Raw genomic sequence first — 25052 nt, 5'->3', positions numbered from 1 at the left:
GAAGGAAGGACTCACTGGAGAAGAGTCTAATGCTGGGAAAGATTGAGGGCAAAAGAAGAAGGGGACGACAGAGAACGAAGTGGCTGGATGGAGTCACTGAAACAGTAGGCATGAGTTTAAATGGACTCCAGAGGATGGTAGAGGACAGGAAGGCCTGGAGGAATGTTGTCCATGGAGTCGCGATGGGTCGGACACGACTTCGCAACTAACAACAACACAACAACAAATACTTAGTTAAGGGTGGTAAATGCTGGGAGTTTGAGACCCTTTAAGATATGAATCTAGTTTTTCAAGGAGTCAAAAGTGATAGGATCCTGGTTCAAATGAATATATAAATTATGAGTTTATAGCAGTTCATTCCCAGCAAATGAGGAAATAAAGTTGCAAGAACAACTGATGTTTCCTTTAGGGTCAATCTAGTCCCCATAGAAAGGGGCCTGCTTATGGTAGTTGATTTTGTTCTACCTACCTGGCAAATTGATTCACAATCTGGTATAACTGGTTTATTTGACTTAGTTCTGATACTAGAGTCAGACACTAATAACTAGACTGATGGTCAGTGGGGTTTATAGAGGGACAGCATTCAAAAGTAATGATTTTCTGACAGTTCACACATTAGCTTGGTTCTTTGGTTTGACTTTGCAGAAGTTACTTGATAAAATAAGAATCTTTATGGTAGATTAGATTGCTCATTACCACTGAGTTATTTGCATGAACTCATTTGGAGTATTACACTTCTGATCAGTGGTGGGATTCAAAAGTTTTTACTACCAGTTGGGCACTATGGGCATGGCTTGGTGGGTGTGGCAGGGGAAGGGTACTGTAAAATCCCCATTTCCTCCCGATCAGCTGGGACTGGGGAGGCAGAGAATAAATGGGGGCGGGGCCAGTCAGAGGTGGTATTTACCAGGTCTCCGAACTACTCAAAATTTCCGCTACCGGTTCTCCAGAACTGGTCAGAACCTGCTGAATACCACCTCTGCTTCTGAAACTGTGATATTTCTTCTTATATTCCAGAAATCAATTGGACAATGCTTGGAGATCTTTAACCTGAGCAGTACCATATGTTGCATATGTGCCATCTCTGGCCATAGATTACAGGAGAGCTGCCAGAACCTGCTCAGTCTTCTCAAACCCAATTGCAAAGGATAGTCCATACAATTGGAACTGTATATAGAATGTTTGCCATAATTCTAAGTTTAGAAAGCTTAGAGCTTCATCCTACATCCAGAAGGTCTTACTGTAGTTTTAATCTCTGGTGTTTACAGTAAAACCAGGAAAAATTCCAGCTTGACATTTTGGAAAACAGTGTAGACCATATTAAACTAGGTAGATTAATAAAATGATTTGATATAAGGGACCTTCCTTTGTTCATATTCTAAAGCATGGGATCCTTTTTTTGACAAATCAAGTTGCCAAATTTATGGATATGGATCTATTATTTCTTAAGACTGCTGTACTGTGTTTCTACCATGGAATATGACTCTTAAGGTACAACACAATTATAATACAAAATTGACAAATAAGTTGCAGCAGTGCATGTTATGCATGGAGTAATAATCATTCCTACACTGCAACTTTGCTTCTCTTGGAAAATACTTTATCGATCTTTTATACCTACGGTGATTAAAAATACAGGTTTGCTTTTAACTCTTCATTTATAAACTGGTGGGTTTAAAAACTATCTATCATGCTTTAATCTAATAACATGTGTCTCTTAGTCGCAAATACCAGTATTTAGCCTCATATTTGATGTTTGATCTTACCTGACTTCGTGGAGATTGTACAAAGACTTGTATTTGCGAAAGAGCAAAGCCAGCCTCTCCACGTTGCTGTGTAATGCTTGCTTGATAGTTTCTTTAGTATCATTGTATAGATCTGGTGAAATATCAGCCCTCTGAGAAGCTTCCCGCAACAGCTTCAGGTTTTTCCTCTGTGCTTCCACATTTATCCAGTAGCGCTTCTCTGGGATGCCATATGGAGGAAGCTCTTCTATTTTGGTGAACATTTTAGGGAACCATGTAGTTTCTAATTCAGAGGAATCTTCCTTTAATGCAATAATAGAAGAGGGAGTGGTCCGAGGAGTGGTAGAAATTATTTTCTCCTTAGGAACAGGTGGCATTTTACATGGCTTAACAAATATATCCAAAAAAGAGCTTTCCACTACTTTCAGTTTGGGACTCAAGGGCTTACGTTCCTTCGGTATCGGTCTCTGCTTCTCCAGCACCTTGCTCTTCTGCTCCTGATCTCTGCTCTCTTGATCTTGCTGTTTTTGCATCTCCTGCTGCCAGCTTTGCAGTTGCTGCTGCCAGCGCTTCTCCCAAGCGTGTTCGAGCTCTTGTTGCTTCTTCTGCTGCTCTTTTTGCCACTGTTTATACTGCTCTTCTTGCTGCAGGTGGGCTTGCCTCAGGCTCTCCATCTGTCCCTCATGCTTTGCCTGTTGTTGCTGCCACTGCCGTCTCCTAATCTCATACTCCTTATCCTCCTCTTGCCAGGTCTCCTGCTGCTTTCTGTGCTCCTCCTTCAACTGGTTCCAGCACCACTGTTCCTTGGCCTGCTCCCCTTGGAATATCACATGCTGTTTGTACTGCTGTTGCAGCTGCCTGATCTCCTCCTGCAACCTGCATTGTTGCTCCTTCTGCTTCTCTCGTTGCTCAGCCCAGTACTGCTGATAATGATCGTTCTGCTGCTGCAGGCGCCGCCACTGCTCAAGCTGCAGCTGCCAGAGATGCTCCTGCTCCTTGTGTTGCTTCTCCTTCTGCTTCCACTCCTCCTGCTGCTTCTGAAACAACCCCTGCCATTGTACCAGATTCTCTTTGGCCTTTTCTATTTGCTGACATTCCCCCCGTATCCGTAACTGCTCTTCTTGCATTCGTTCCTTCTCTGTCAGTAGCTCCTTTTGAAGTTGCTGGTACCAAAGCTCCCTCTTCATATCTGACTCCTGTAAGCTCTTCAGTTTCAAATGGCTCACTTTTGGGGATGGCTCTTTTCCTTTGTCGACAGCCTTTGGTTGCTCCTCAGAAATCGGTATAATTATTTTGTCCTTGTCTTCATCTTCCCGCTTCAGTTCCTTGACCTGCTCATCACCTACATCAGGCTCATGTTCCAGAGATTGCTCCTCTTTTGTGAGAGGTAAAGCCTTGGCCAAGTCTTCTTTCTTTTCTTGCCATTTAGGTAGGGGTACATCCTGTGGAAAGAACAATTCTTTGTCCTGGGGAGGTGGGACCAGAACGGGTATCTTCTGGGGAGGCAGGACCAAGATAGGTATGTCCTCAGGAGGCGGGACCAGGCTGGGTATATCTGGGGGAGGCTGGATTAGGGTGGGTATGACCTGGGGAGATGGGATCAGGTATGGCCTGGGGAGACGGGATTCTGTGGGTATCTCCTGTGGAGGTGGAGGCAGCGCTAGGGTAGATCTCTCCAGAGGAGGTGGGACCAGGCTGGGCATCTCCTGGGGAGGTGGGACCAGGGTGGGTATTTCCTGCAGAGGTGGAGACAAGACCATGGGGGGTATGATCTGGGGAGGTGGGACCAGGCTGGGTGTCTCCTCGGGAGGTGGGACCAGGATGGGTATCTTCTGCAGAGGTAGAGGCAAGACTATGGGGGGTATGAGCTGGGGAGATGGGACCAGGGTGGGTATCTCCTGGGGAGTTGGGACCAGGGTGGATATGTCATGGGGGGGCGAGACCAGGGTGGGTATCTCCTGCAGAGGTAGAGGTGGGACCAGGGGGGATATCTCCTGTGGAGGTGGAGGTAGGACCAGGGGGGATATCTCCTGCGGAGGTGGAGGTAGAACCAAGGGGGATATCTCCTGCAGAGGTGGGACCAGAGGGAGTATGTCTTTGGGAGGTGGAGGTAGGACCAGGATGGGTATCTCCTGGGGAGGTGGGACCAGGGGGAGTATGTCCTGAGGAGGTGGAGGTGGGACCAGGCTGGGTATGTCCTGGGGAGGCAGAACCAGAGGGGGTATCTCCAGAGGATGTGGGACCAGGGGTGGTATGTCCTGGGGAGGCAGGGCCAGGATAGATCTCTCCAGGGGAGGTGGGACCGGGCTGGGTATTTTCAGGGGAGGCGGGACCAGGCTGGGTATTTCCAGGGGAGGTGGGACCACGGTGGGTATCACCAGGGGAGGTGGGACTACGGTGGGTATCTCCAGGGGAGGCAGGACCAGTGGGGGTATCCTCAGGGGAGGCAAGATCAGGGGGTAACTCCAGAGGAGGCAGGACCAGGGGCTATCTCCAGGGAGGCAGGGCCAGGAGGTATCTCCAGGGAGGCGGGAACAGGGGGGGTATCTCCTGAGGTGGTGGGAATAGGGTGGGAGGTGGGACCAGGGGGGGTATGTCCTGTGGAGGTGGAGGTGGAACCAGAGTGAGTATCTCCTGGGGAGGGGGGAACAATGTGGGCATCTCCTGGGGAGGTGGGACCAGGAGGGGTATGTCCTGGGGAAGTGGGGATGGAACCAGTGGAGGTATGTCCTGGAGAGGTGTGACCAGGGGGGTTATATCCTGGGGAGATGGTGTTGAGACCAGAGTTGATATGTCCTTGGGAGGTATGGCCAGGGTGGGTATTTCCTGGGGAAATGGGACCAAGGGGGGTATGTCATGTTGAGGTGGAGATGGAACCAGAGTGGGTATGTCCTGAGGAGGTGGAGGCGGGACCCGAGAGGGTATGTCCTGAGGAGGTGGAGGCGGGACCCGAGTGGGTATGTCCTGAGGAGGTGGAGGCGGGATGCGAGTGGGTATGTCCTGAGGAGGTGGAGGCGGGACCCGAGTGGGTATGTCCTGAGGAGGTGGAGGCGAGACCCGAGTGGGTATGTCCTGAGGAGGTGGAGGCGGGATCCGAGTGGGTATGTCCTGAGGAGGTGGAGGCGGGACTCTAGAGGGTATGTCCTGAGGAGGTGGAGGCGGGACTCTAGAGGGTATGTCCTGAGGAGGTGGAGGCGGGACTCTAGAGGGTATGTCCTGAGGAGGTGGAGGCGGGACGCGAGTGGGTATGTCCTGATGAGGTGGAGGCGGGACGCGAGTGGGTATGTCCTGAGGAGGTGGAGGCGGGACGCGAGTGGGTATGTCCTGAGGAGGTGGAGGCAGGACGCGAATGGGTATGTCCTGAGGAGGTGGAGGCGGGACCCGAGTGGGTATGTCCTGAGGAGGTGGAGGCGGGACTCTAGAGGGTATGTCCTGAGGAGGTGGAGGCGGGACCCGAGAGGGTATGTCCTGAGGAGGTGGAGGCGGGACTCTAGAGGGTATGTCCTGAGGAGGTGGAGGCGGGACCCGAGAGGGTATGTCCTGAGGAGGTGGAGGCGGGACCCGAGTGGGTATGTCCTGATGAGGTGGAGGCGGGACGCGAGTGGGTATGTCCTGAGGAGGTGGAGGCGGGACCCAAGTGGGTATGTCCTGAGGAGGTGGAGGCGGGACCTGAGTGGGTATGTCCTGAGGAGGTGGAGGCGGGACCTGAGTGGGTATGTCCTGAGGAGGTGGAGGCGGGACCTGAGTGGGTATGTCCTGAGGAGGTGGAAGCGGGACCTGAGTGGGTATGTCTTGAGGAGGTGGAGGTGGGACCTGAGTGGGTATGTCCTGTGGAGATGTGTCTTGGGTAGGTATGTCCTGAGTAGGGGTGACATGAGTAGATGAAGGAATTTTGGTTATTTCTTCTCCACTTTTATCTTCCAACTTTTCCATGCTTTGCGAAATCTGTTTATCTTCCTCCAGATTAGTAAAAGACTTCTGCTTTATCAAGAAGCATTCTTCCACTTTCTCCTGTATTGCCTTAAAGAGTTGTTGCGCTTGTGCATCTGTGGGTTGAAATGGAACTGGTACTTTCCCACTACCAGGTGGGCCTTTCTTTAACTTTCCTAGCTTGTCCTCTAAACAAGCAAGAGTGGCTTCCTGAAATTCACGGAGAGCAGTTTCTTCAACTCTTGAGGTTCTCCTTTTTTCTTTTGTAGTAGTTGCTTGCTCAGCTGTATCAGAAGGCAATGTGGACTTTTTTACACTGGATATTTTGGCAGGCTTGTCTGCATGTCGGCCTCCAGTCACTGGTCCTCCTGCAGTGTCTTTATATGATGGCTCCAATTCTTCAAAAATATGTTTGATAGTCTCTATATCTATCATACCATCCTTCTCCCTGGCAATCTCTTGTAACTTTATATTTAAACTATGAATCACTCCTTCAGCTTTCTCTGCCTGCTTTGGGAGTTGTAATGCTTTACTCCATCGCTTCGTTTCTTTCTTTTCTCGGATATCTTTTGATTTCTCTACTAATTGTTTCGGGGCTTCCTCAATTTGTTCTGCTATAGCTGTTTGTATCAGATCTTTATCTTGGGATTCTGGCTCCTCCTTGGTCTCTGAAGTTATTGTTGGCTTTTGAGTCAGTTCACCTCCAGGAATGTCCTGGGTAGGGATATCCGGGGTAAGAATACTTGCGGTAGGGGTGTCCCTGGCAGTCTCTTGCAACTTTGAATCTACACCATGTCTCACTCCTTCAGACTTTTCTGCCTTTTTGGGGAGTTGTAATGCTTTACTCCATCGCCTCGTTTCTTTCTTTTCTCGGATATCTTTTGATTTCTCTACTAATTGTTTCGGGGCTTCCTCAATTTGTTCTGCTATAGCTGTTTGTATCAGGTCTTTATCTTGGGATTCTGGCTCCTCCTTGGTCTCTGAAGTTGGCTTTTGAGTTGGTTCATCTCCAGGAATGTCCTGGCTAGGGGTGTCCGGGGTAGGAATACTTGGGGTAGGGGTGTCCCTGGCAGTCTCTTGCAACTTCGCATCTACACCATGTCTCACTCCTTCAGACTTCTCTGCCTGCTTTGGGAGTTGTAATGCTTTACTCCATCGCCTCGTTTCTTTCTTTTCTCGGATATCTTTTGATTTCTCTACTAATTGTTTCGGGGCTTCCTCAGCTTGTTCTATTATAGCTGTTTGTGTCAGGTTTTTGTCTTGGGACTCTGGTTCTTCCTTGGTTTCTGAAGATGTCATTTGTCTTTCAGTCAGTTCACCTCCAGGAATGTCCTGGCTAGGGGTGTCCGGGGTAGGCATACTTGGGGTAGGTGTGTCCTTGGCAGTCTCTTGCAACTTTGCATCTAAACTATGTCTCACTCCTTCAGACTTCTCTGCCTGCTTTGGGAGTTGTAATAATTTACTCCACCGCTTTGTTTCTTTCTTTTCTCGGATATCTTTTGATTTGTCTGCTAATTGTTTTGGGGCTTCCTCAGTTTGTTTTGCTACAGCTGTTTGTGTCAGATCTTTATCTTGAGACACTGACTCCTCCCTGGTTTCTGAAGTCATTGTTGGCCTTTGAGTCAATTCACCTGTAGTTATCTCCTGTGTAGGGGTGTCCTGTGTAGGGGTGTCCAGGGTTAGTATAACCTGGGTAGGAGTGTCCAGGGTAGGGATATCCTGGATAGGGGTATCCAGGGTAGGGAGGTCCAGGTTAGGTGTATCCTGGGTAGGGGTGTCCTGGGTAGGTATTTCCTGGATAGGGCTGGCCAAGGTAGGTATGTCCTTGGCAGTCTCTTGCAACTTTGCATCTAAACTATGTCTCACTCCTTCAGACTTCTCTGCCTGCTTTGGGAGTTGTAATAATTTACTCCACCGCTTTGTTTCTTTCTTTTCTCGGATATCTTTTGATTTGTCTGCTAGCTGTTTCGGAGCTTCCTCGGTCTGCTCTGCTGCACCTGTTGGTGGCAGGGTTTTATCTACGGTCTCTGGTTCCTTCTTGGTTTCTGAAGTCATCGTTGGTCTTTGAGTTAATTCACCTTCAGGTATTTCCTGGACACTTGTGTATAGTTGTGGAGTTACGTCCTGGGTAGGCATGTCCTGGGTAGGTGTATCCTTGGCAGATGGGAATTTGACCATCTTTTTTGTTTTCATGGTCACTACAACTTTATCTGCAGTACCTTTCATTGATAACCTACGCTTAGCTCCTTTTTTATCTTTTTGGAGGCTTTGACCTGAAATGTCTTCTGCAGTCGGTTCAGTTAATGATGAAGGTTCCATTGTAGATGGACTTCTATCAATAGGTTTTTCATCACTGGATTTAGGAGGCACTCTATCAGATTCTGTGTCCAATGTTTTGTGACTAGTGAGCATTTGGTCAAGTAGCTGCGGTGATCTTTCAGTGACTGTTCCATCCATCGGTGGACCTTTTTCATCTGTAGCCCTTGGTGGTTGCTTTGTCTTCCCCTTGTCAGAAACCATTTTCTTCTGTTTAATTTTTATATCCTGGATGCTTCCAGTTGGGGTTGGTTCTCTCCCATAAATAGTTAGTAGAGATGCTTGCGAACTCTCTCCTTGAGATTCCCATTTTTCATCCAAGGTTTCTCCTTCAACTTTTCTAATTGGCTTCTTTTTAGGTTCTGCCGGAAGTTTTGCTTTCTCAGCTTGTTTGCTCTTTACATCTTTTTCAACAACAGGTGTTTTACTCTGAGGTTTACCTGGAGTAGCCATGGAAAGGGTGATGTTATCTGCTAATGATGCTTTCTCATTTGCATCTTGCAATTCTTTTTGAATCATTTCATTTGTGACCAGGAGTGCCATACACCTTTCTTCAGCACTTTGGACTTGTTTCTCCAATGCCGTCTTTCTCTCCAGGGCCATTCTCAATTCTCTCTGTAGGACTAGAACCTGAGGATCTTGCTTCCTGCCTTCCATAATAGTTAGACTGTCACACTTGAGTTTTAGGTTGCGGCATTGTTTAACTAGAAGGCTGAAAGCCTTTATAAGGTTTCCTACCATGTTTGCAGTATACTTGAGGGCAACTATTTCTGCTCTGTTGAAAATTGAAGATTCCCCTAGTTCGTGTATCATGTTGTTAACATCATGACAACGAGTAAAAGCAAGAGATTCATCATCCAACATCTGTTCAGGTGTCAAAGGCTCACCTTCCTGAGGTGTATCTGCTACTTTATCTCGCCATGCTTTAAACAGAAGGGTATATTTTTGACCTGAGGTAGAAAGGTAATAATAGAATAGAATTATTTTATTGGCCAAGTGTGATTGGACACACAAGGAATAAGAGTAATAACAATAGCAATAAGAGGAATAGCAGTAGCGTTGGTAATAATGTAAAACTGAATTGAGAGATAAAAGATCATTGGACCAGAAATTCTTAAATGTTATTACTATAATATTATATTAATAAACCATCTCATATGTCAGGAAGAATATTACAACTAATTGTACTTATGTCTGTAACATAAATTGTACAAGAACATGGTCAGGGAATTTCTATTAGATATATTTAGAAAACAAAAGCAGCTCAGAGTCATCTCAAACTGTGAAATGGGTGGCAAAGAAATTTGATAATAATAATGAAGGGGAAAAAAGCTCTTCAGAATCAGCTTACAAACACTGCTAAACAATAGACTTGGGACACAGCTGGCAAAACTGCACAAACGATAAAAACTGGAACCAGGTGACTGGGATTTGTATAGTGATTAAAAAGAAATCAGTCACACAAAGCTGAATGAAATGTACATCTTCCCTAGCAATACGCAAATACTGACAGTGGCTTAGAGATTGATTCTGCTTCTGACATTGGGCCTTTTGTGGCTGAACTTTGCCAGGTGATTGTTGTCAGATGCATTTTGCAATTAAGCCAAAAGTATGGCTTCTAGTGAACCCACTAATTTTTTAGGTACCTGATTTCCTTCGTGCCTTCATTTTCTCCGCAAAGAGTGGCTGGAATAGCTTGATCAAACGTTGAACATTTCTTTCAATTTTTTCAATAAATTTCAAGAGATCTATCTCCATTTTCTCAACCATTTCTTCACTGGGAATTAGTTCTTCTTGTAATTCAACTTTTTTCAGCATTCCACCTAGAGAGAAATTTTAAGTTCAAACGGGATGGAAGAAAGATCCTTCTTAAATAATACTGAAATTATTCCTTTGGAAAATATTCTATAGAGAAATCCAATAATGCGAAAATTATATGGACTATTGCTTTTCCCAAAGCCTCAATTCTGTGATATATTTGAGGGACTTCATGCTGCCAGATTCATAGTTCTGATATATAGCTTTCCCACATAGAAAGCCTTTTCATTTTTTCCTCACAATAAAAACCATATGAGGTAACTCTCTCTAAGATTCTGTAACTCTCTCTCTAAGAGAGAGTTACAGAATCACCCAGAAAGTTTCCATAAGTGAAAATACCAAATTCTCACCCGTGGGAGTGGGGGAGGATGAAAAATTATCCTGAAGTTTAAATCAGTAAGCTTGCAGTTACTTGCTAGTAAGCATTCCCACTGATAAGAGCCTATATTCTGGAATACTTTTCCTGGGAAAATTAACAGAGATTACATCAATTATATCCGATTGAAACCCTCTCTCTAAAACCAAACCTCTTCTGTACGAAAGTTAGATGGATTTTTCAATTACATGTTTGTTTTTCAATATCTTTTTACATTAAAGAAAAAAAATATTTTTTAAAATTATTTTTCACATTTCTGTACCACCCATCACCCTCAAAGAGGGGCTCTTAATGTATTATTTTATTATTATATTTTAATTGTTCTATTTTGTGGTGCAATTGTATGGCAGATGGTATATAAACTAAAATGAACAAATGAACATTAAGTGAGGACTACCTATACAATGATGGGCTTAGATTAGACATTATCTCATGGAAAAAGCATCACATGGTAGGTAGGGAAATATTAACTTATGAATGTTAAATTAACCAATACAGCAGTTTACTGTTTTTAATGCATATCAGATTATTTTATATGAAACCAAGATTTTTTTAAATCTAGGTTACAAATAAAGCAGAAAAATGGTTCACAAGATAGTTTTGCATGCTGTAATATTGGTTGGATGCCCCAAGTCTTATTATAATTGACCTTGTTCTATTTGAGGGTTAGTGTTAGTGTTGTGACTGTGACACAAAATAATTGCTGAAGGCTATGCACTGCCCACCTCTATCCCTTCCTTTGTCAAGGAAATACCAACAGGAAAATGTTCTTGATTTAAAATTTAAGCAGATCCCAGAATCTTGCCAAATAATAAGCAGCTATAGCGTTCCAAGTCCAAGAGATAGCAATTGAAAATTTATTGCATTGAGCTTATTATATGAAAGTAGTTTTTTAAAAAAGTTTATCTTAATTATAGACACTTCTTGGGTTACAATACACATTCAGCAATTGTTTAAAGGTCCAACAGTGCTGAACAAGGAGGCTTAGGATCAGTCCTTCAAGTTGCAGCCACTGCAGCATCCCTGTGGCCATAGGATTGCAATTTGGTCACTTGGCAACCAACGCACATGGTGCTCTGGAGTCATGTGATCACCATTTATCATCTTCCCTGCTGGCTTCCCACAAGCAAAGTAAGCAGGGAAGCTGGCAGGAGGTCACAAGTCTTTTTCACACAATGGGGATACAGAGGTAAATAGATGCAATGCACCTAGCTGATAAACTAGAAATAAGCCACTGAAAGTTTAATGAAATAACTAAAACATGGTATAAATGATAAATTAATAGCAGAATGTGTGTAAATGCATGCATATCCTTCCAAGAAAAAAGACTTTTTCTTTCAATTGCTTTTTCTATCAATTATTTTGATAGAGCAATTGGTGGGATATAAGGTATAGAAAATTAAGACCATTGTGTTAGAATTTATTAAATGTTAGCTAAACCTAGGCTTCACATGCATTATATAAGTCTACCTAATTAAACAGTGGTAGATTCTCATCTTCTACAGTATATTGGATCAGATTCTCAAAACTCTTTTTCCTCTTTTGAAAAAAACTTTTCTATGAGAGAGAATTTTGTCAGAGTATCCCTTCCCAATGTTGGTGTTACAGAACTTAATAATAATAATAACAGAGTTGGAAGGGACCTTGGAGGTCTTCTAGTCCAACCCCCTGCCCAGGCAGGAAACCCTACACCATTTCAGACAAATGGTTATCCAACATTTTCTTAAAAATTTCCAGTGTTGGAGCATTCACAACTTCTGAAGGCAAGCTGTCCCACTGATTAAGCATTCTAACTGTCAGGAAATTTCTCCTTAGTTCTAAGTTGCTTCTCTCCTTGATTAGTTACTTACTGCATTCTTTTAATGAGTCCAGTACTAGGCGTAATTCCAGTAATTTGCCCATGTTTACATTTAGCACATCATCAATGTCATCTAGGAAATGAGATCGACGGCTTTTCTCCTCCCATGTTAATATCGTGTTATATTCCTTTTCTAATTTTGGATCGATGCCATCATCTTTTTTATAGCGCTCATAAGCTCGATTCACATTTTCCAGAATGCGAAAGAGTTTTTTAGAAATTTCCTGTAAGGACAGAACATATTTGCAGAGAAAAGTACTGTACTGAATTGTTACAGGAATTCCCAACTCAGCTGTCTAAACCACTTATTAGTTTTAGAGCTCTTTCAATCTCCTCTTTAAATTCTGAGAAATTTCTAGATGTATGAATGTGATCTTACTGTAATACTTTAGTTGGTATGCTACCTGCTTTGTGTCCTATGAAGAAAGGGGATAGAAATGTATGTGAATTTTAATTTTTTTAAAAAAATAATAGTGAAAGTCTCTTAGATTTTGAAATGAGCAAATTCATAAAAGATAGGCCTATCCATTTCTGCAGGTATTAATCAAACAACGTAAAACCTCCAGATTCAGAAATGATTACCTTGGAAAAAAGAACATAACTACTCTGCTTCTAGATTTCCTTGAAGCATCTCTCCTCCCCCCAGCTCCTTGCATTGCAAAAAAACAAACAAACATCCCAAAACATGACATATACTCTGCTTACTAGCAAGAGGAAGGCATTGTGCTTTCTTTTTTCATTCAGGAAGGGCTTCAATAATATATTATTTTTCATAATGAAAGAGCTTAATGTGGGTGTTTTAGCATTTATTTGTGGAATAAATTAATATTTTCCTTCTTCATACCTTTCAGAGGTGGTTGGAGATGCTCAACAAAGCTGAACTAAAACACTAAGATATTTGAGGGGGAACAACAAATGCTACTCTCCTCAAACTGCATTTCCTAGTATTAAAAACAAATCAGATGTTCCCCCAAGATAGTAAATTCCATAAGATGTTGTCTCTGTATCTGGGAGATGTAGATGTAGATACATTTGCGACTTCTCTTCCCAAAAGTATAAAGGTGACGATAGTGGTTTAAAAGCAGATTATAGTACTGTAACAATAAAGTTTAAGAGCTTACCATTTCTTCCCCTTCATTAATGACCAGAATCAGATTATATTTTGCCTAATGGTAAAACTGTTACTCATTTGTGGTCCGAGAATATTTGTGCTTCATATGCAATTGATAGTCATGAATCTATGAGGCAAACCTAGATGCTATTGTGAAGAGTTATGCAAACTTAATTGTCCTTTTCCAGGGCAAGGTGTTAAATTTTTGGTGCCTACCTTTTTGGCTCGTTCTAGTTGTTCCACCTCAATTTTATCCAAAACACGCCTTACAGAAATAGGAACTTCAACTGGCATGGTTTCTTTTTTGGTGGTTGTAATTTTGGGTACAGCAAGACCTTCTGATGCATATTCAGTCACACTTCCTGATTTCGATGACGATGAAGATTCAAAGCCATCAGATTTTGAGGTCAAGGATGGTAGATTTTCCCATGCAACAAATCTTTGGAAATGCATGATTACTGCACAGAATGAGCCAAATAAGCCTCCTGTACTCTTTATCACATAATTTGTGTTGATAGATGAGTGGATGGATCAAAACAAAGAGATTTACATTTCAAAAAAAAATGTTTTTTTTTACAGTTAAATGGAAAATCACCCAGAGAGGAGCAGATTCTGTTTATAGAATTAATGTCTCCGTTGCCATTCCATGGCTTCTAATCCATGATGTCACTAAGCAAGCAACAAACATTTGCATATAAAGAAGCTTCAGGGAAAAGAAACTCATAATTCTACATATTGAATAGGAAGTTTCATTGCTAACATGTTCTACCATATATCAGACCTTTGGAAGGAAAGCAGCATTGCAGTGCTTCATTAATATATAGTAGTACTTGAGCATTTTAAGTTTATCCTCAGTTTAGCTAAAGACGTTTTGAAAATATTGAATATACTAGCTGAATACCCGTGCTCCACTACGAAACTATGTGATCGGGCTTGATAAATTAACACTTATGAGTTTGAAAATTAATGAGTAGTTACAATCAGCCTCTCCTCTCCCCTTCTCTCCTCAGGCTAGACGCACAGAATCCTCTCCTCTCTATCCCCTTCTCTCCCTCAAGCTTGCCCCATAGATTCTCTCCCCTTCTCTCCCTCAGGCCGGCCCCACAAAAGCCTCTCCTCTCCCTCAGGCTGGCCCCATAGATCCTCTCCTCTCCCCCAGGCTGGTCCCACAGAAGCCTCTCCTCTCTATCCCCTCCTCTCCCTCAGGCTGGCCCCATAGATCCTCTCCTCTCCCCAGGCTGGCCCCACAAAAGCCTCTCCTCTCCTCTCCCTCAGGCTGGCTCCACAAAAGCCTCCCTTATCCTACCCCTTTCTCTCTCTCAGTCTGGCTCCACAGAAGCCTCTGTTATCCTACCCTCTTCTCTCCCACAGGCTGGCCCCATAGACCCTCTCCTCTCCTCTTCTCTCCCTCAGCCTTGCCCCATAGAAATGTCTCCTATCCTATCCCCTTCTCTCCCTCAGGCTTTCTAGCCCCTTCTCTCCATGAGGCTTGCCCCACAGAAGCCTGTCCTATGCTATCCCATTCTCTCCAGAGTTATTTTCAAGTTGGGGGGGGGAACGTCTAACTAATTGGCATCAGAGAATGTTATAATAATATAGGAAATGCTAATGCTCCGAGGGTCATTTCGAAAAATCCTTTCTTAGTGAGCGCCTAGAAGCCAAGAGGAACATACGTGGTAAATTTCAAGTTTGTAGGCTTTACGGTTCTGGAGATTTCATGATTAATGCGTGAGTGGGTTTCACTTTTATATATATAGATTTGTATATTGGCACTGAACAGTCCCTTTTCAATCCTGGCATTATTTCTCCAAACTTGAATTGACAGTGTAAGCCATCATCAAATGTTACAAAATATTTAATGTTATAAGTCTGCATAGCAGGCAGCTGATTTGAAGCATTTGTCATAGATAGAATGGCAATGTTGATAATTAATTTGTTGTTGCATGTTTACTACAAGAGACAGAGAATCAAAGAATGGCAACTACTTGGAGGATTTTTTTTAACTTACAACTTGGACAATTTAGGACATTTTATTCCATGACTTGGAAAAATAGTTTATATGTATGGGTGTAAGTATATATACGTGTATATATATAGTATGTGTATATGTGTGCCTTTTGAAAGCAAGTAACAGAATTTCATTTTTAAGCGTATCAGTATGCTAGCAGTAAAAAATTACAATAAAGGTTATTTTATCTTCCTTATCAACTCTCATGAGCCAGACATGTTATTGTCTACATTAATCTCCTCCCCCAAATAACAGAAATTAACAAAATTGTCCGATTTTCTCTTATTTAATCTATTATAATTGAATCAAACCCTGGTGCTGCACAGCTGAGAGATAAAATAGCATTTATTGTTCAAAATGATTTATTTATACAAATTTGAATAAGTGGGAAAGCTTACAAACCACCTGCAGCACAGAATTTCAGCTTCACAAAAAATAGAATCAACATCTGTCTGTCCTGTCTGTTCAACCACTGTTGAACTTCTTGCTGGAAGCTGAAGGAAATTAAATTTTAATTTGGGGTTTTCACAATTATGATTATAGAAATATTGTTTATTGTTGATTTTAGAATAAGAGGTTAATGTATTTTATGTCTGAATCTGTACCAAAGAAAATTGGAAGCTATTGGGTTTTTTTTCTTTTTTTCCTGATTTTGCCTTTTTTAACCTCCTCTTTTCCCAGCCCCTTTTTTTGTATTTTATCTTTTGCCGATTTTATTTTTTAAAATATTGCACATACCAGAACACCGTGCTCAGAATATCTCTATTGTACCAAATCCAAAAATTACTTGTGCAGAAAATACAATGCAGGAAAGTTGTTTACAACATTTTCTGCCAGTAAACATACAGGTGAATAATAAAAAGGGAGATAATAATATATATAATATAATAAATCTCAGATAATATTGGGGAAATCCCAAGTTCCTTGTTCATTAGCCTGGCTCTTGTATAGTTTGTCATATCAAAACAAAGCATAGTGGTCGCAAAAAGTACTATGAAAAGATCATGGAGATGTTGGGTGACAAAGATTAATCAGAAGTTTGATACTTGCTTGTATCAAAAAAAAAATTCTACTTATGTCCCCCTGCCTCGCTATACCTACTATGTAATAGACTACTAGTAATATGGAATAGATTTCAGTTTTGTCTTCTTTAATTCAGGAGACTAAGTTCTGTAACTTCAGTGCAATGAAGTTTGCGAAAAAGGGCGCCTTCATCAAATAATTACGTGATCAAGATAAACAGCACTCCCAGAAAATAAGTTACACATAGCAGTTAAAATAATAGCTTTCTTAGTCTTCAAGATGCTACAAAACTTTGATTCTAGCATACTGGAGTGACCGGAGGAAGGTTACCGTAAAAAGAAGCATTTTGCGAAGTCGTCCTACAAACTCTGAGCAAAAAAACAAAACAAAACCCTACGCTTGCGAAAATTTAGCTGGATTTCTCAGGCGTGAGCTTAGTTTAGCCAAAATAAAATAACGCGGAGACAATACAAGATAAGATTTTCAGGATTGGCTGGGTACAATAAAGCGGTTCGCGGATCTTGGCGGGTGTTTTTCACATTCCTGCAATACGACGCTCCCTACGGTCAAAAAGAATGGCTCCTGCGAAGAACAGGTGGAGGAATGGCACCTCCTCCCCCCTTTCAGTTAATGGTACATTCTGCCGCTTGCCACGCTCGCGCGGCCGCTAACGCGATCGCTTGTCACCAGAGGGTCATTTCTCTAAGGCTTGTCAGTGAGCCGCTCGTAGTCCGGAAGCATTTGTGGAAATTGACCCGGAAGGGGAGGGGGGGGAAAAGGGTTGCGTGTGGCGGCGGCGGCGGCGGCTGCTGGGGCTCGGCCCTGGTGGTGAATGGAGTGATAGCGGCGGCAGGAAGGAGAAGGAGGCCGGAGGAGGCGGAGCTCGCGTCTTTTTGCGCGGAGTCAGGCTTTCGTTGCCGGCAGTGGTGGAGGAAGACGTCCTCAGCGACTCGCCTCGGGGGCTTCGGTCGGGGTCGGGAGGGTCAAAGACTAGCCGGGGGGGAGGCTGGAGGAAAAAGATGCTGCTCTTCATGGAGGTGAGTAGGGGTTGAGCCACGTGATTCGCCAGGCGGCGCGCGCTCGCTCGCTCGCCTGCCGCCCGGCTGGGGGGGGTGGGGGGGGTGGGGGGGTGGGGGCTGACACAGCAAATAGACCCCTCGAGCGCTTGGCCGCCGGTGGGGAGAGGATTTTTTTGGAGGGGTATCTGCGGGCGGGAAAGGAGGGAGGTTGGAAGGGACGGCGTGCCCGCCATGGTGCGCCATGGGAGCAGGAGGAGGAGGAGGAAGATCACGCGGCCGGCGGCGGGTAATGGGGCGAAGCGTGTTTCGGGACCCAAGCGCCAATCGGACACGCTGGGCCAGTGGGTGGGCCTCCCAAGGTCAAGCTTCGTGATCGGCCCAGGAAGGCCTGTGAACTGGGGCCGGGACCTGCTCTCGTGTGGGCGAAAGGGACAGGATGTGGAAGCGTGGCTTGCCGCGTAAAGGTGAAGTAGGCCTAAGGGGAGCGCAGTTCAGGGGACTGTGCCGAGGGGTCTTTGTGCGTCCGTGGACGGCTTCTGTTAGCGGCTTCTGTCTATTCCTTCTGGTGGGGGGTGGAAAACAGCCTGGGCGAGAGGAGAAGGCCATGAAAGACGTCGCAATGACCTTTCGTAAAAGTTCTCCCTGATGGCTGCTGCTTGGAACATGGCCGGGCACGTGTGAAGGTTACACGCAGATCTGAGGCCCGCGTCGAGGAAGAAGAAACGTTTTGGAAGCAGTTTTCTGCCTCCCTATTTGCCATCTTGCCTCTTGTTAAAATTAATTTTAAAAAATAATACGTGGGAGGTCATCCACTTCCAACTCTCTCTTAAAAAACTGCAGGCACATGGCAGGAGTACAATATATAGTCAGCTGACTACTGGCTTTCTTTTTCCCTTGCCTGGCTAATGCTTTGAGTAGATTCCAGATTGTATTGTTCTTATTGTAGAAATGTCAGACTAGTAAAGCTGTAACTTAGCAACGTGGCACTGGTTTAACTGTGCCCATATAAACAGAGTTTTTAAGAGGAAAGTGGTGTAGGTTTTTGGTGCTAACCTGGCTTTTAAGGCTGGATGGTTAAACTTTCTATCAGAAATTGTTGAAGGAGGCGCTTCATAATGTTCGTTTTAACTGAGCACAGTTTCACCTTTTTAATTCCATATATATTGCAACATATGGAAAAGTTTTTATACTACAGTGAAGTTCCAATGGAGACAGCAGTTTAAAATAATTACTTAGTTAAATATCATTTTTTTAAAATAAAATACTTGTTTAGAATTGTCTAACAGGCTTAAAGGTACGAAGTTTTATTCATAAATGTGCATAAGACTGATTCTGGGAAATAACACAGGAAAAGACTTAAGCTTTGATAGCTGCTTCTGCAAACTAGTTATAGTTATATAGTTATATAGATAGATAGATAGATAGATAGATAGATAGATAGATAGATAGATAGATAGATAGATAGATAGATGTTTTCTGAGGTTTTCACGGGTGTTTGTATATAGGTCTTTGGTTGTTCGGGTTTGCTCCCAGAAGCACGAAGCTGAAGCCTGAAGATGACGAATGAGACTTCGTCGAAACGTCGCCAAGACACTTCCAATTTTACACGGGAGAAAACCCGAACAACCAAAGACCTATAAGTCAACTTATTGCCCCCCCAACAATCTGGGTCCTAGTTTTATATATAGTTACATATATATAGTTATATATATACTTAGATTGCAATTTCCCCCCCCCCCAACATCAAACCTTTAACTGAAATTTATTTTCGATGGGTAGACTATCTTGGCTGTGAGAAATAGATGCATGCAGACTGGGTAGATTATCTTGGCTGTGAGAAATAGATGCATGCAGACTTAACATGAAATGACATTACGTTTGCCACTTTATTATACTCAAGGTATGCAAAATGTCAACTGCACCTAAATATGCTTGCTCTAAAGTAAGGCCCACAATTCATTTGGGCAATAGTCTAGGTAAGTGAATATAGGATTCCATCTTAAGTTAATGAATACTCCAAGAAATAGGACTGTTATGTATAAAAAAATTATAAAGTGAGAGTCTAATTTATAAACGTATCTACAATAAATCAGATTTAGCAATAAAATACTTTCATGTTATTGTAGTGAAATATATGCAATCATTTTATATGGGGATAACTGGAGGAATAACTGATCCTGCTGTTACAGTTCTTATAGAGAAATAATATCCTGATGTGCCATGACTCATCATTTATTACTATTAAGATGATTTTCAAAGTTTACAACTTAATCCTTTTTTTAAAGAAGGTGAAGATAAATATTCCCAAGGCAGGAAAAGGCATACAAACTTAGGCAGACACTTATCCTGATCTTTTGACTACAGCTGGGGTGCAGTAGCGTTTTGTAATATGTAGAATATTTTTTTTAATGTTTAAAGATCTGTAACAATTCTGAGAAACTTAACTACAATTATAAATATGCTTTTTTTACAAGTAAGGCTTTTTTCCAGAGAGCTTTTAAGAGTGCAAGCTTAGACTTGAGAGTATTGGAATCTACTAAATTTGTGAGTTGTAATTATTCAGTTCTGTTTGACAAAGTTGAATAAAATTATGTTGGCTCTTTCACATAACATTTTGCTATAGTACAGATTGAATTAGAACATTGGCCACAGCAGTATGCCAGAATTGTTGAGAATTCTGGTTTATATGTTATAGATAATGGATCTGTGCCATAGGAATATTAAACTGTGGGTTATAGAGGAGATAAATACTTCCCGTTAGATTGAACCTGTGCTTTGGATTGTTAATGAAGAAACAAAATTATAAATCCTGAGCAAAAAAAAAAAAGGCATTATTTTCTGGCTGATTTAGTGGCTTTTGCTATTGGAGGAGTAATGCAGAGATAATTCATAGCAATTATGGATTAGTTTTACTTTGAATGTGGCCACCTTAGCGTTGAATCCTGAATTCCATGGTTTTCTTTTCTCTGCTGTGACTAGCAGCTCTGTAGTTGAAGGAAGAAAGAAGATACAGTTTGTGGCCTTTTGTGAACTATACAGGTATTTTATAGCTTCATCTTAAAGCGTCAGTCAATACATAAATAGTTGCCTAGTAACTATATGAGCATTTTCTCCTGTTTTCTTTCTATCACAATATTTACTAGCTCATCTAATTTAAAACGGGTGAGAAAATAGCCATCTCTTCTTGATTTAAAATATTGAAGACTATAAAAATATAATCCTTGGCATCTCCACTGACATAAAGTTGGGTTATTAAGAAAAATATGCCTGATAGAAAAGATAGCCCCAGAAAAAAATACTGTATATGTTCAAGAAGTGTTATAGAGATTGTGATAGGGTAATGGTACCCTGTTAATGTTTCTTTTAACTCAAACTTGAGAGAGTTTTATGATCCCCCCCCTCCCCGCCAAAGTAGATTTTGGTACGGTACAAGAAATGTGCTTATAATGTTCAATGAAAACTAAAGATTTTTTAAAAAAAATTATGCTGCATTAGTATTAATGTAGATGGTTTTAGCTGATCTTGAATTTCAATACTGAAGAACAACAATAGAAAATGCTGTTTCTCATGTTATTTTTGTGGCTGTCTCATCAATGTTATGCTAGACATTTTAAAGAACAAGGATGCTGGATCGTAAAAGATTCAAAACAGGTCTTTTGCTGTTTATAGAAAAATAATCTGGAAAGAAAATGTAAAACAGTTTACTAGAACTGTTAAGTCAAGAACATTTCTTGTTGCTGAGTGATTGAATTCTTTATGCAAATTGATTAAAATACACTGATAGATTTGGACTTCCGGTGGCGATGTCGGGCAGTGCAGAGGGAAAAGGATGATCTCCACCCTTTGACTCTGATTTTTTCATGCCCGGGGACCCTTCAAAGGCATGTTGAGTTTGGAGAGCCCTGCAAAACAGAGGGGAAGCCCAGGGGACAGCGAGGTGGAAAGCAACCACCTGCTGGAACAAGGGGAATTCTCTTTAACCCAGCGCGAATTTGTACTGTCATGTCATTTTGACATGGCGGACCCAAGGCCATGACAAGCCACAACAGACTTGGAAGAAAAAGCGCTATTAGCAGACTGTGCCTATTCTCGTTTGTGAGGAACTCCCATATGTGCAGTGGCTTGAACTGTCAAGGTGAGTAATTTTAAAATATTTGGAAAAGAGGAAGGACGCTTCGGCAGAAAAATAGCGGCAATTTAAAGAGAGGAGCCGTGTTTCATTAAAAAAAACAATTGTCAAGAGAGAGGAGCCAAAAGAAAGGAAAGACCGGAAAAAGACTAAAAGCAAAAGCTGGAGAGTGTAAGATGACGGAGGAAGGAAAAGAGAAGGAGAAAGGCGGAACCCATGTTTCGGTAGCCGATAAGAGAACCAGGGGCTTGGAAAAGACGATCCAAGACAGAAGAAGAACGACCAGGGACAGCATGACAGTGAAAAGAGAAAAGCTTGGAGAGGATTGGAGGAGCAGACAAAGCAGGGAATAAGCTGGTGAGGATGGCGTCCAGTGAAGGAGAACTGCGATATACGATGAAGAAGTGAAAAGCGAGTGTTTTGGGTAATCCGGAGCCTAATAGTGAAAGTAAAGATGCTAGAAACAAACAGTGAGAGGGCAGTTAGGAGAAGAGAGAGGAACTGTACGGACTGAGAGATCCGGACATAACACTGAGTGACTAAGTAGAGAAACTGACAGAGGTGGAGTAGACAATGAGGACGACACTATTAAGAACATTGAGTAACCCGGAGAATTAAAATATTTAAACAGTGGAATCACCCTATTCTGAGTATCAAACTGATTGTTACATTGTAGATTGTGATTAACACCCTCATTAATACGATTTCCTTGAACATAGCTTTCATAGTATTGCTCCCATAGTAATATTGTATTTTCAGTTATACATACTTATATCAATATTAACTTATAGCTATTTAGATTGTATTAAAGGTATTTTATCTAACAGTATTATTTATAATTAATATCTATTGAAAATTATATCTATTATAGTTAATTAAATCAACTTAATTGGTTGAATATAGAGGAAATCTACTTAGTGACTTCTAGTCATATTGTATTGTACACTTTTATGTTGATTTATAGCTATAGAGTATTGGGAAGATAATTTATGAAAATAGAAATAGAATTTAAAACAAATAAAAATTGATAGAAGAAAATACTGTAATATTGCAAGAGGAAAAGAAAGACATTTAATAAATATTAACAACTTATTGGTGGTTTAATTTAATTTATTTAAAAGGAAGAAATATAGATATAAAAGACGTAATCTTGAATGATAAAAAGAAACTATTAATATTTATAAAAGTGGTGGATGGTAATTTGGGAAAGGATTTATAAAATGTTGGAAGAACAAAATAGAATTTTAAAGAAAATTGACAAGCATTACCACTACAACACTGAGAGCAGGGGAACAGACTGCATCCAGCCCGATGGTGGCAATAGAAGGGATGCTATCCACAGAAAAATCAAGTTCTAGCCTGACTTCCCAAGCGATGCAGTCTACCCTCTTAACAGTACAGGAAACCATGGTGAAACTCCAGGAGATAGTGGTTAAAAATCATAGAGAGCTAAAAACTGATATACAGAATTTGGACAATAAAGTTGGTTCAATCCAAGAGGAGATACAAAGGAATGAACAAAAAATTAAGTCGGAAATGAAAACTGAACAAACGGAAAAAAAACTAGAACAGATGGACCAAAAAAATGATGGTGGTAAATAAAGATCTAGAGAGTTAGTTGATATACCTTGAAATGGATCGATCCTCCTTTTATTTGAGATTTCAAAATATGGAAATGAAAGAAGACCTGGGAGGGGTAGTGGTGGGATTGATTGCAGAAGCCCTCCAGAGGGAAAAATGGGAGATTACAAATGAGTTGGACAAAGTTTACAGAGTCCAAACAAACTATGCAAAACACCATCACCTGCCCAGAAAAGTATACACATCAGGTTTGCACGAAAGAAAGTTTGAGATATTATTTATAAAATTACAAGGGACAAACCTATGATTTATGATGGAAAATAAATTGTAACGTTGAAACAGGTCCCCAGACGGATTCGGAAACAAAGGAAAGACTACCGGTTCCTAGCATCTCAGCTGAATAGAAAGAACATATTATTCCGATGGATCTCCGAGAAGGAATGCTGATATCCTGGCAGGGCAAAAGAATTAAAGTTGATGATTTAGATAAAGCCCAAGAATTATATGATCAACTGATGGGGATGGAGGAGGACTCAAGCAGGAGAGAGAAATTGGAGACAGCTAGTCTAGAAGAACAGAGACAAGAATTTGGAGGTGAAGAATTGGAAGAAAGGAGCAAAGTGATAAAAGAGAACCAAGAAGAAGAAAGAGATACTAGGACCAGGGCACAAACAGCTACCAGAACAAATAGAAACCAGAGATCGGCAGACAACTAGGAAAATGGAGAAAGAAACCCAACTATTGTCAATAAATGTGAATGGATTGAACAACCTTGTGAAAAGGAAAAAATACTCATGAAATTGGTGAAACAGAATGTAGATATTATATGTCTCCAGGAGGTGCACATCAAAAAACAAGACCAGAAATATTTGGAATATAATAAATGGGGAAAATTGTTCTCAGCACTGGCAGAGGAAAAAAAGAGAGGGGTGGTAGTATATGTCAGAAAAGAAATAAAAGCTAATCTAGTTTATGCTGACCCTAAGGGAAGGGTAATATTTGCTTGAATTAACAATAGGGGAAATTAAAATGTTGCTAGCTAATATCTACGCCCCTAATAAAAATCAGAGGGAGTTTTATAAGAAAACCCATGAAAGATTTATTGAGACAGGTTGTATAGTGGGGGACTACAATAGAGTAGTAAACATCAAAAATATTATGTTAGTGATGAGAAAAAGAAAAAAAAAGAGGAATGTACTACCGAAAACCTTTTTTGACATGGTTGAGGAGTTAAATTTGATTGATGTGTGGAGAACATTATACCCCAAAAGGAAAAAAAAATGTTTTTATTCTAATCCTCATAAATCCTTCTCAAGAATTGATATGGTATGGGCAAACAGAGAATTAAACAAAGAGATAGAAAGTGTAGAGATTTCCCTGAACATCTGGGTGGACCACAACCCTCTGATCATAACATGGCAAGGCCAGAAAAGGAAAAATAAAAGATGGACTTTGAATCTGCAGATATTACAAGAGAATGAATATCTCCAGAAGATTAAAAAAGAATTGACTATTCTTCAACATAAACAAAAAACAACACATCTCCCTGCAGAATTTATGGGATACAATAAAAGGGTACGCAAGAGGAATAACAGTAGCTTTTATGTCAAAGAGGAATACGGAAAATCGGAAACAACAGGACACATTACTGAAAGAAATAGGCCAAACACAAATTAAATTTAATAGAACAAGCGGAGTACGCAAAAAACATTAAATATACGAAACACTATCTCTTGAAAATGAAAAAAACCAGGGAGGTGGTTGGCATACAAATTAAAAAAAGAAAGTAGGATAATACATCAGTTGCAGAATGAGGTAGGAAACTTGCCAAACAAGGAAGAAGAAATAAAAAAGATTGCATTAAAATATTTTGAGAATTTATATAGACAAGAAGAAATTGAGATAGATAAAATAAATGACTATTTAAAAGAGGAAAGAAAGTATGCCTATACTGGAGGAAGAAAAGAGAACGTTGTTAAATAGGGATATAACATTTACAGAACTAAAAAAAAGTGATTCAAAGGCAAAAGAACAATAAGACTCCGGGACCAGATGGTCTGCCAGGGGAATTTTATAAAAGTATGGGGGAAGTAATAGAACCAATACTTTTAGAATTGTATAATGAGGTTTTGTTGGAA

General features: G+C 41.4%; 2 protein-coding genes across 2 annotated transcripts in view; one reads left to right on the top strand and one right to left on the bottom strand.

Annotated features, from left to right (window-relative positions):
- Window positions 1-14174, bottom strand: part of FAM186A (family with sequence similarity 186 member A) — a 39809-nt gene extending 25635 nt beyond the window's left edge. The window contains exons 1-5 of the mRNA XM_058167925.1: window positions 13371-14174; window positions 12036-12267; window positions 9638-9814; window positions 4282-8941; window positions 1767-4181 (exon numbers count right to left, since the gene is read on the bottom strand). Coding sequence (XP_058023908.1) covers window positions 1767-4181; window positions 4282-8941; window positions 9638-9814; window positions 12036-12267; window positions 13371-13607 — 7721 coding nt within the window. The 5' untranslated portion in view covers window positions 13608-14174. The remainder of the gene's footprint in view (window positions 1-1766; window positions 4182-4281; window positions 8942-9637; window positions 9815-12035; window positions 12268-13370) is intronic.
- A 2823-nt stretch (window positions 14175-16997) lies between these two features.
- The window catches only part of LARP4 (La ribonucleoprotein 4), a 41232-nt gene continuing 33177 nt past the window's right edge, over window positions 16998-25052 (top strand). Inside the window, exon 1 of the mRNA XM_058167188.1 lies at window positions 16998-17222. The gene's annotated coding sequence lies outside the window, so the exon portion shown is untranslated. The remainder of the gene's footprint in view (window positions 17223-25052) is intronic.

Source organism: Ahaetulla prasina, chromosome 2 (assembly GCF_028640845.1).
Source record: "Ahaetulla prasina isolate Xishuangbanna chromosome 2, ASM2864084v1, whole genome shotgun sequence".
NCBI classification, from domain to species: domain Eukaryota; kingdom Metazoa; phylum Chordata; class Lepidosauria; order Squamata; family Colubridae; genus Ahaetulla; species Ahaetulla prasina.
This window is presented reverse-complemented; position numbering and strand designations above follow the sequence as displayed.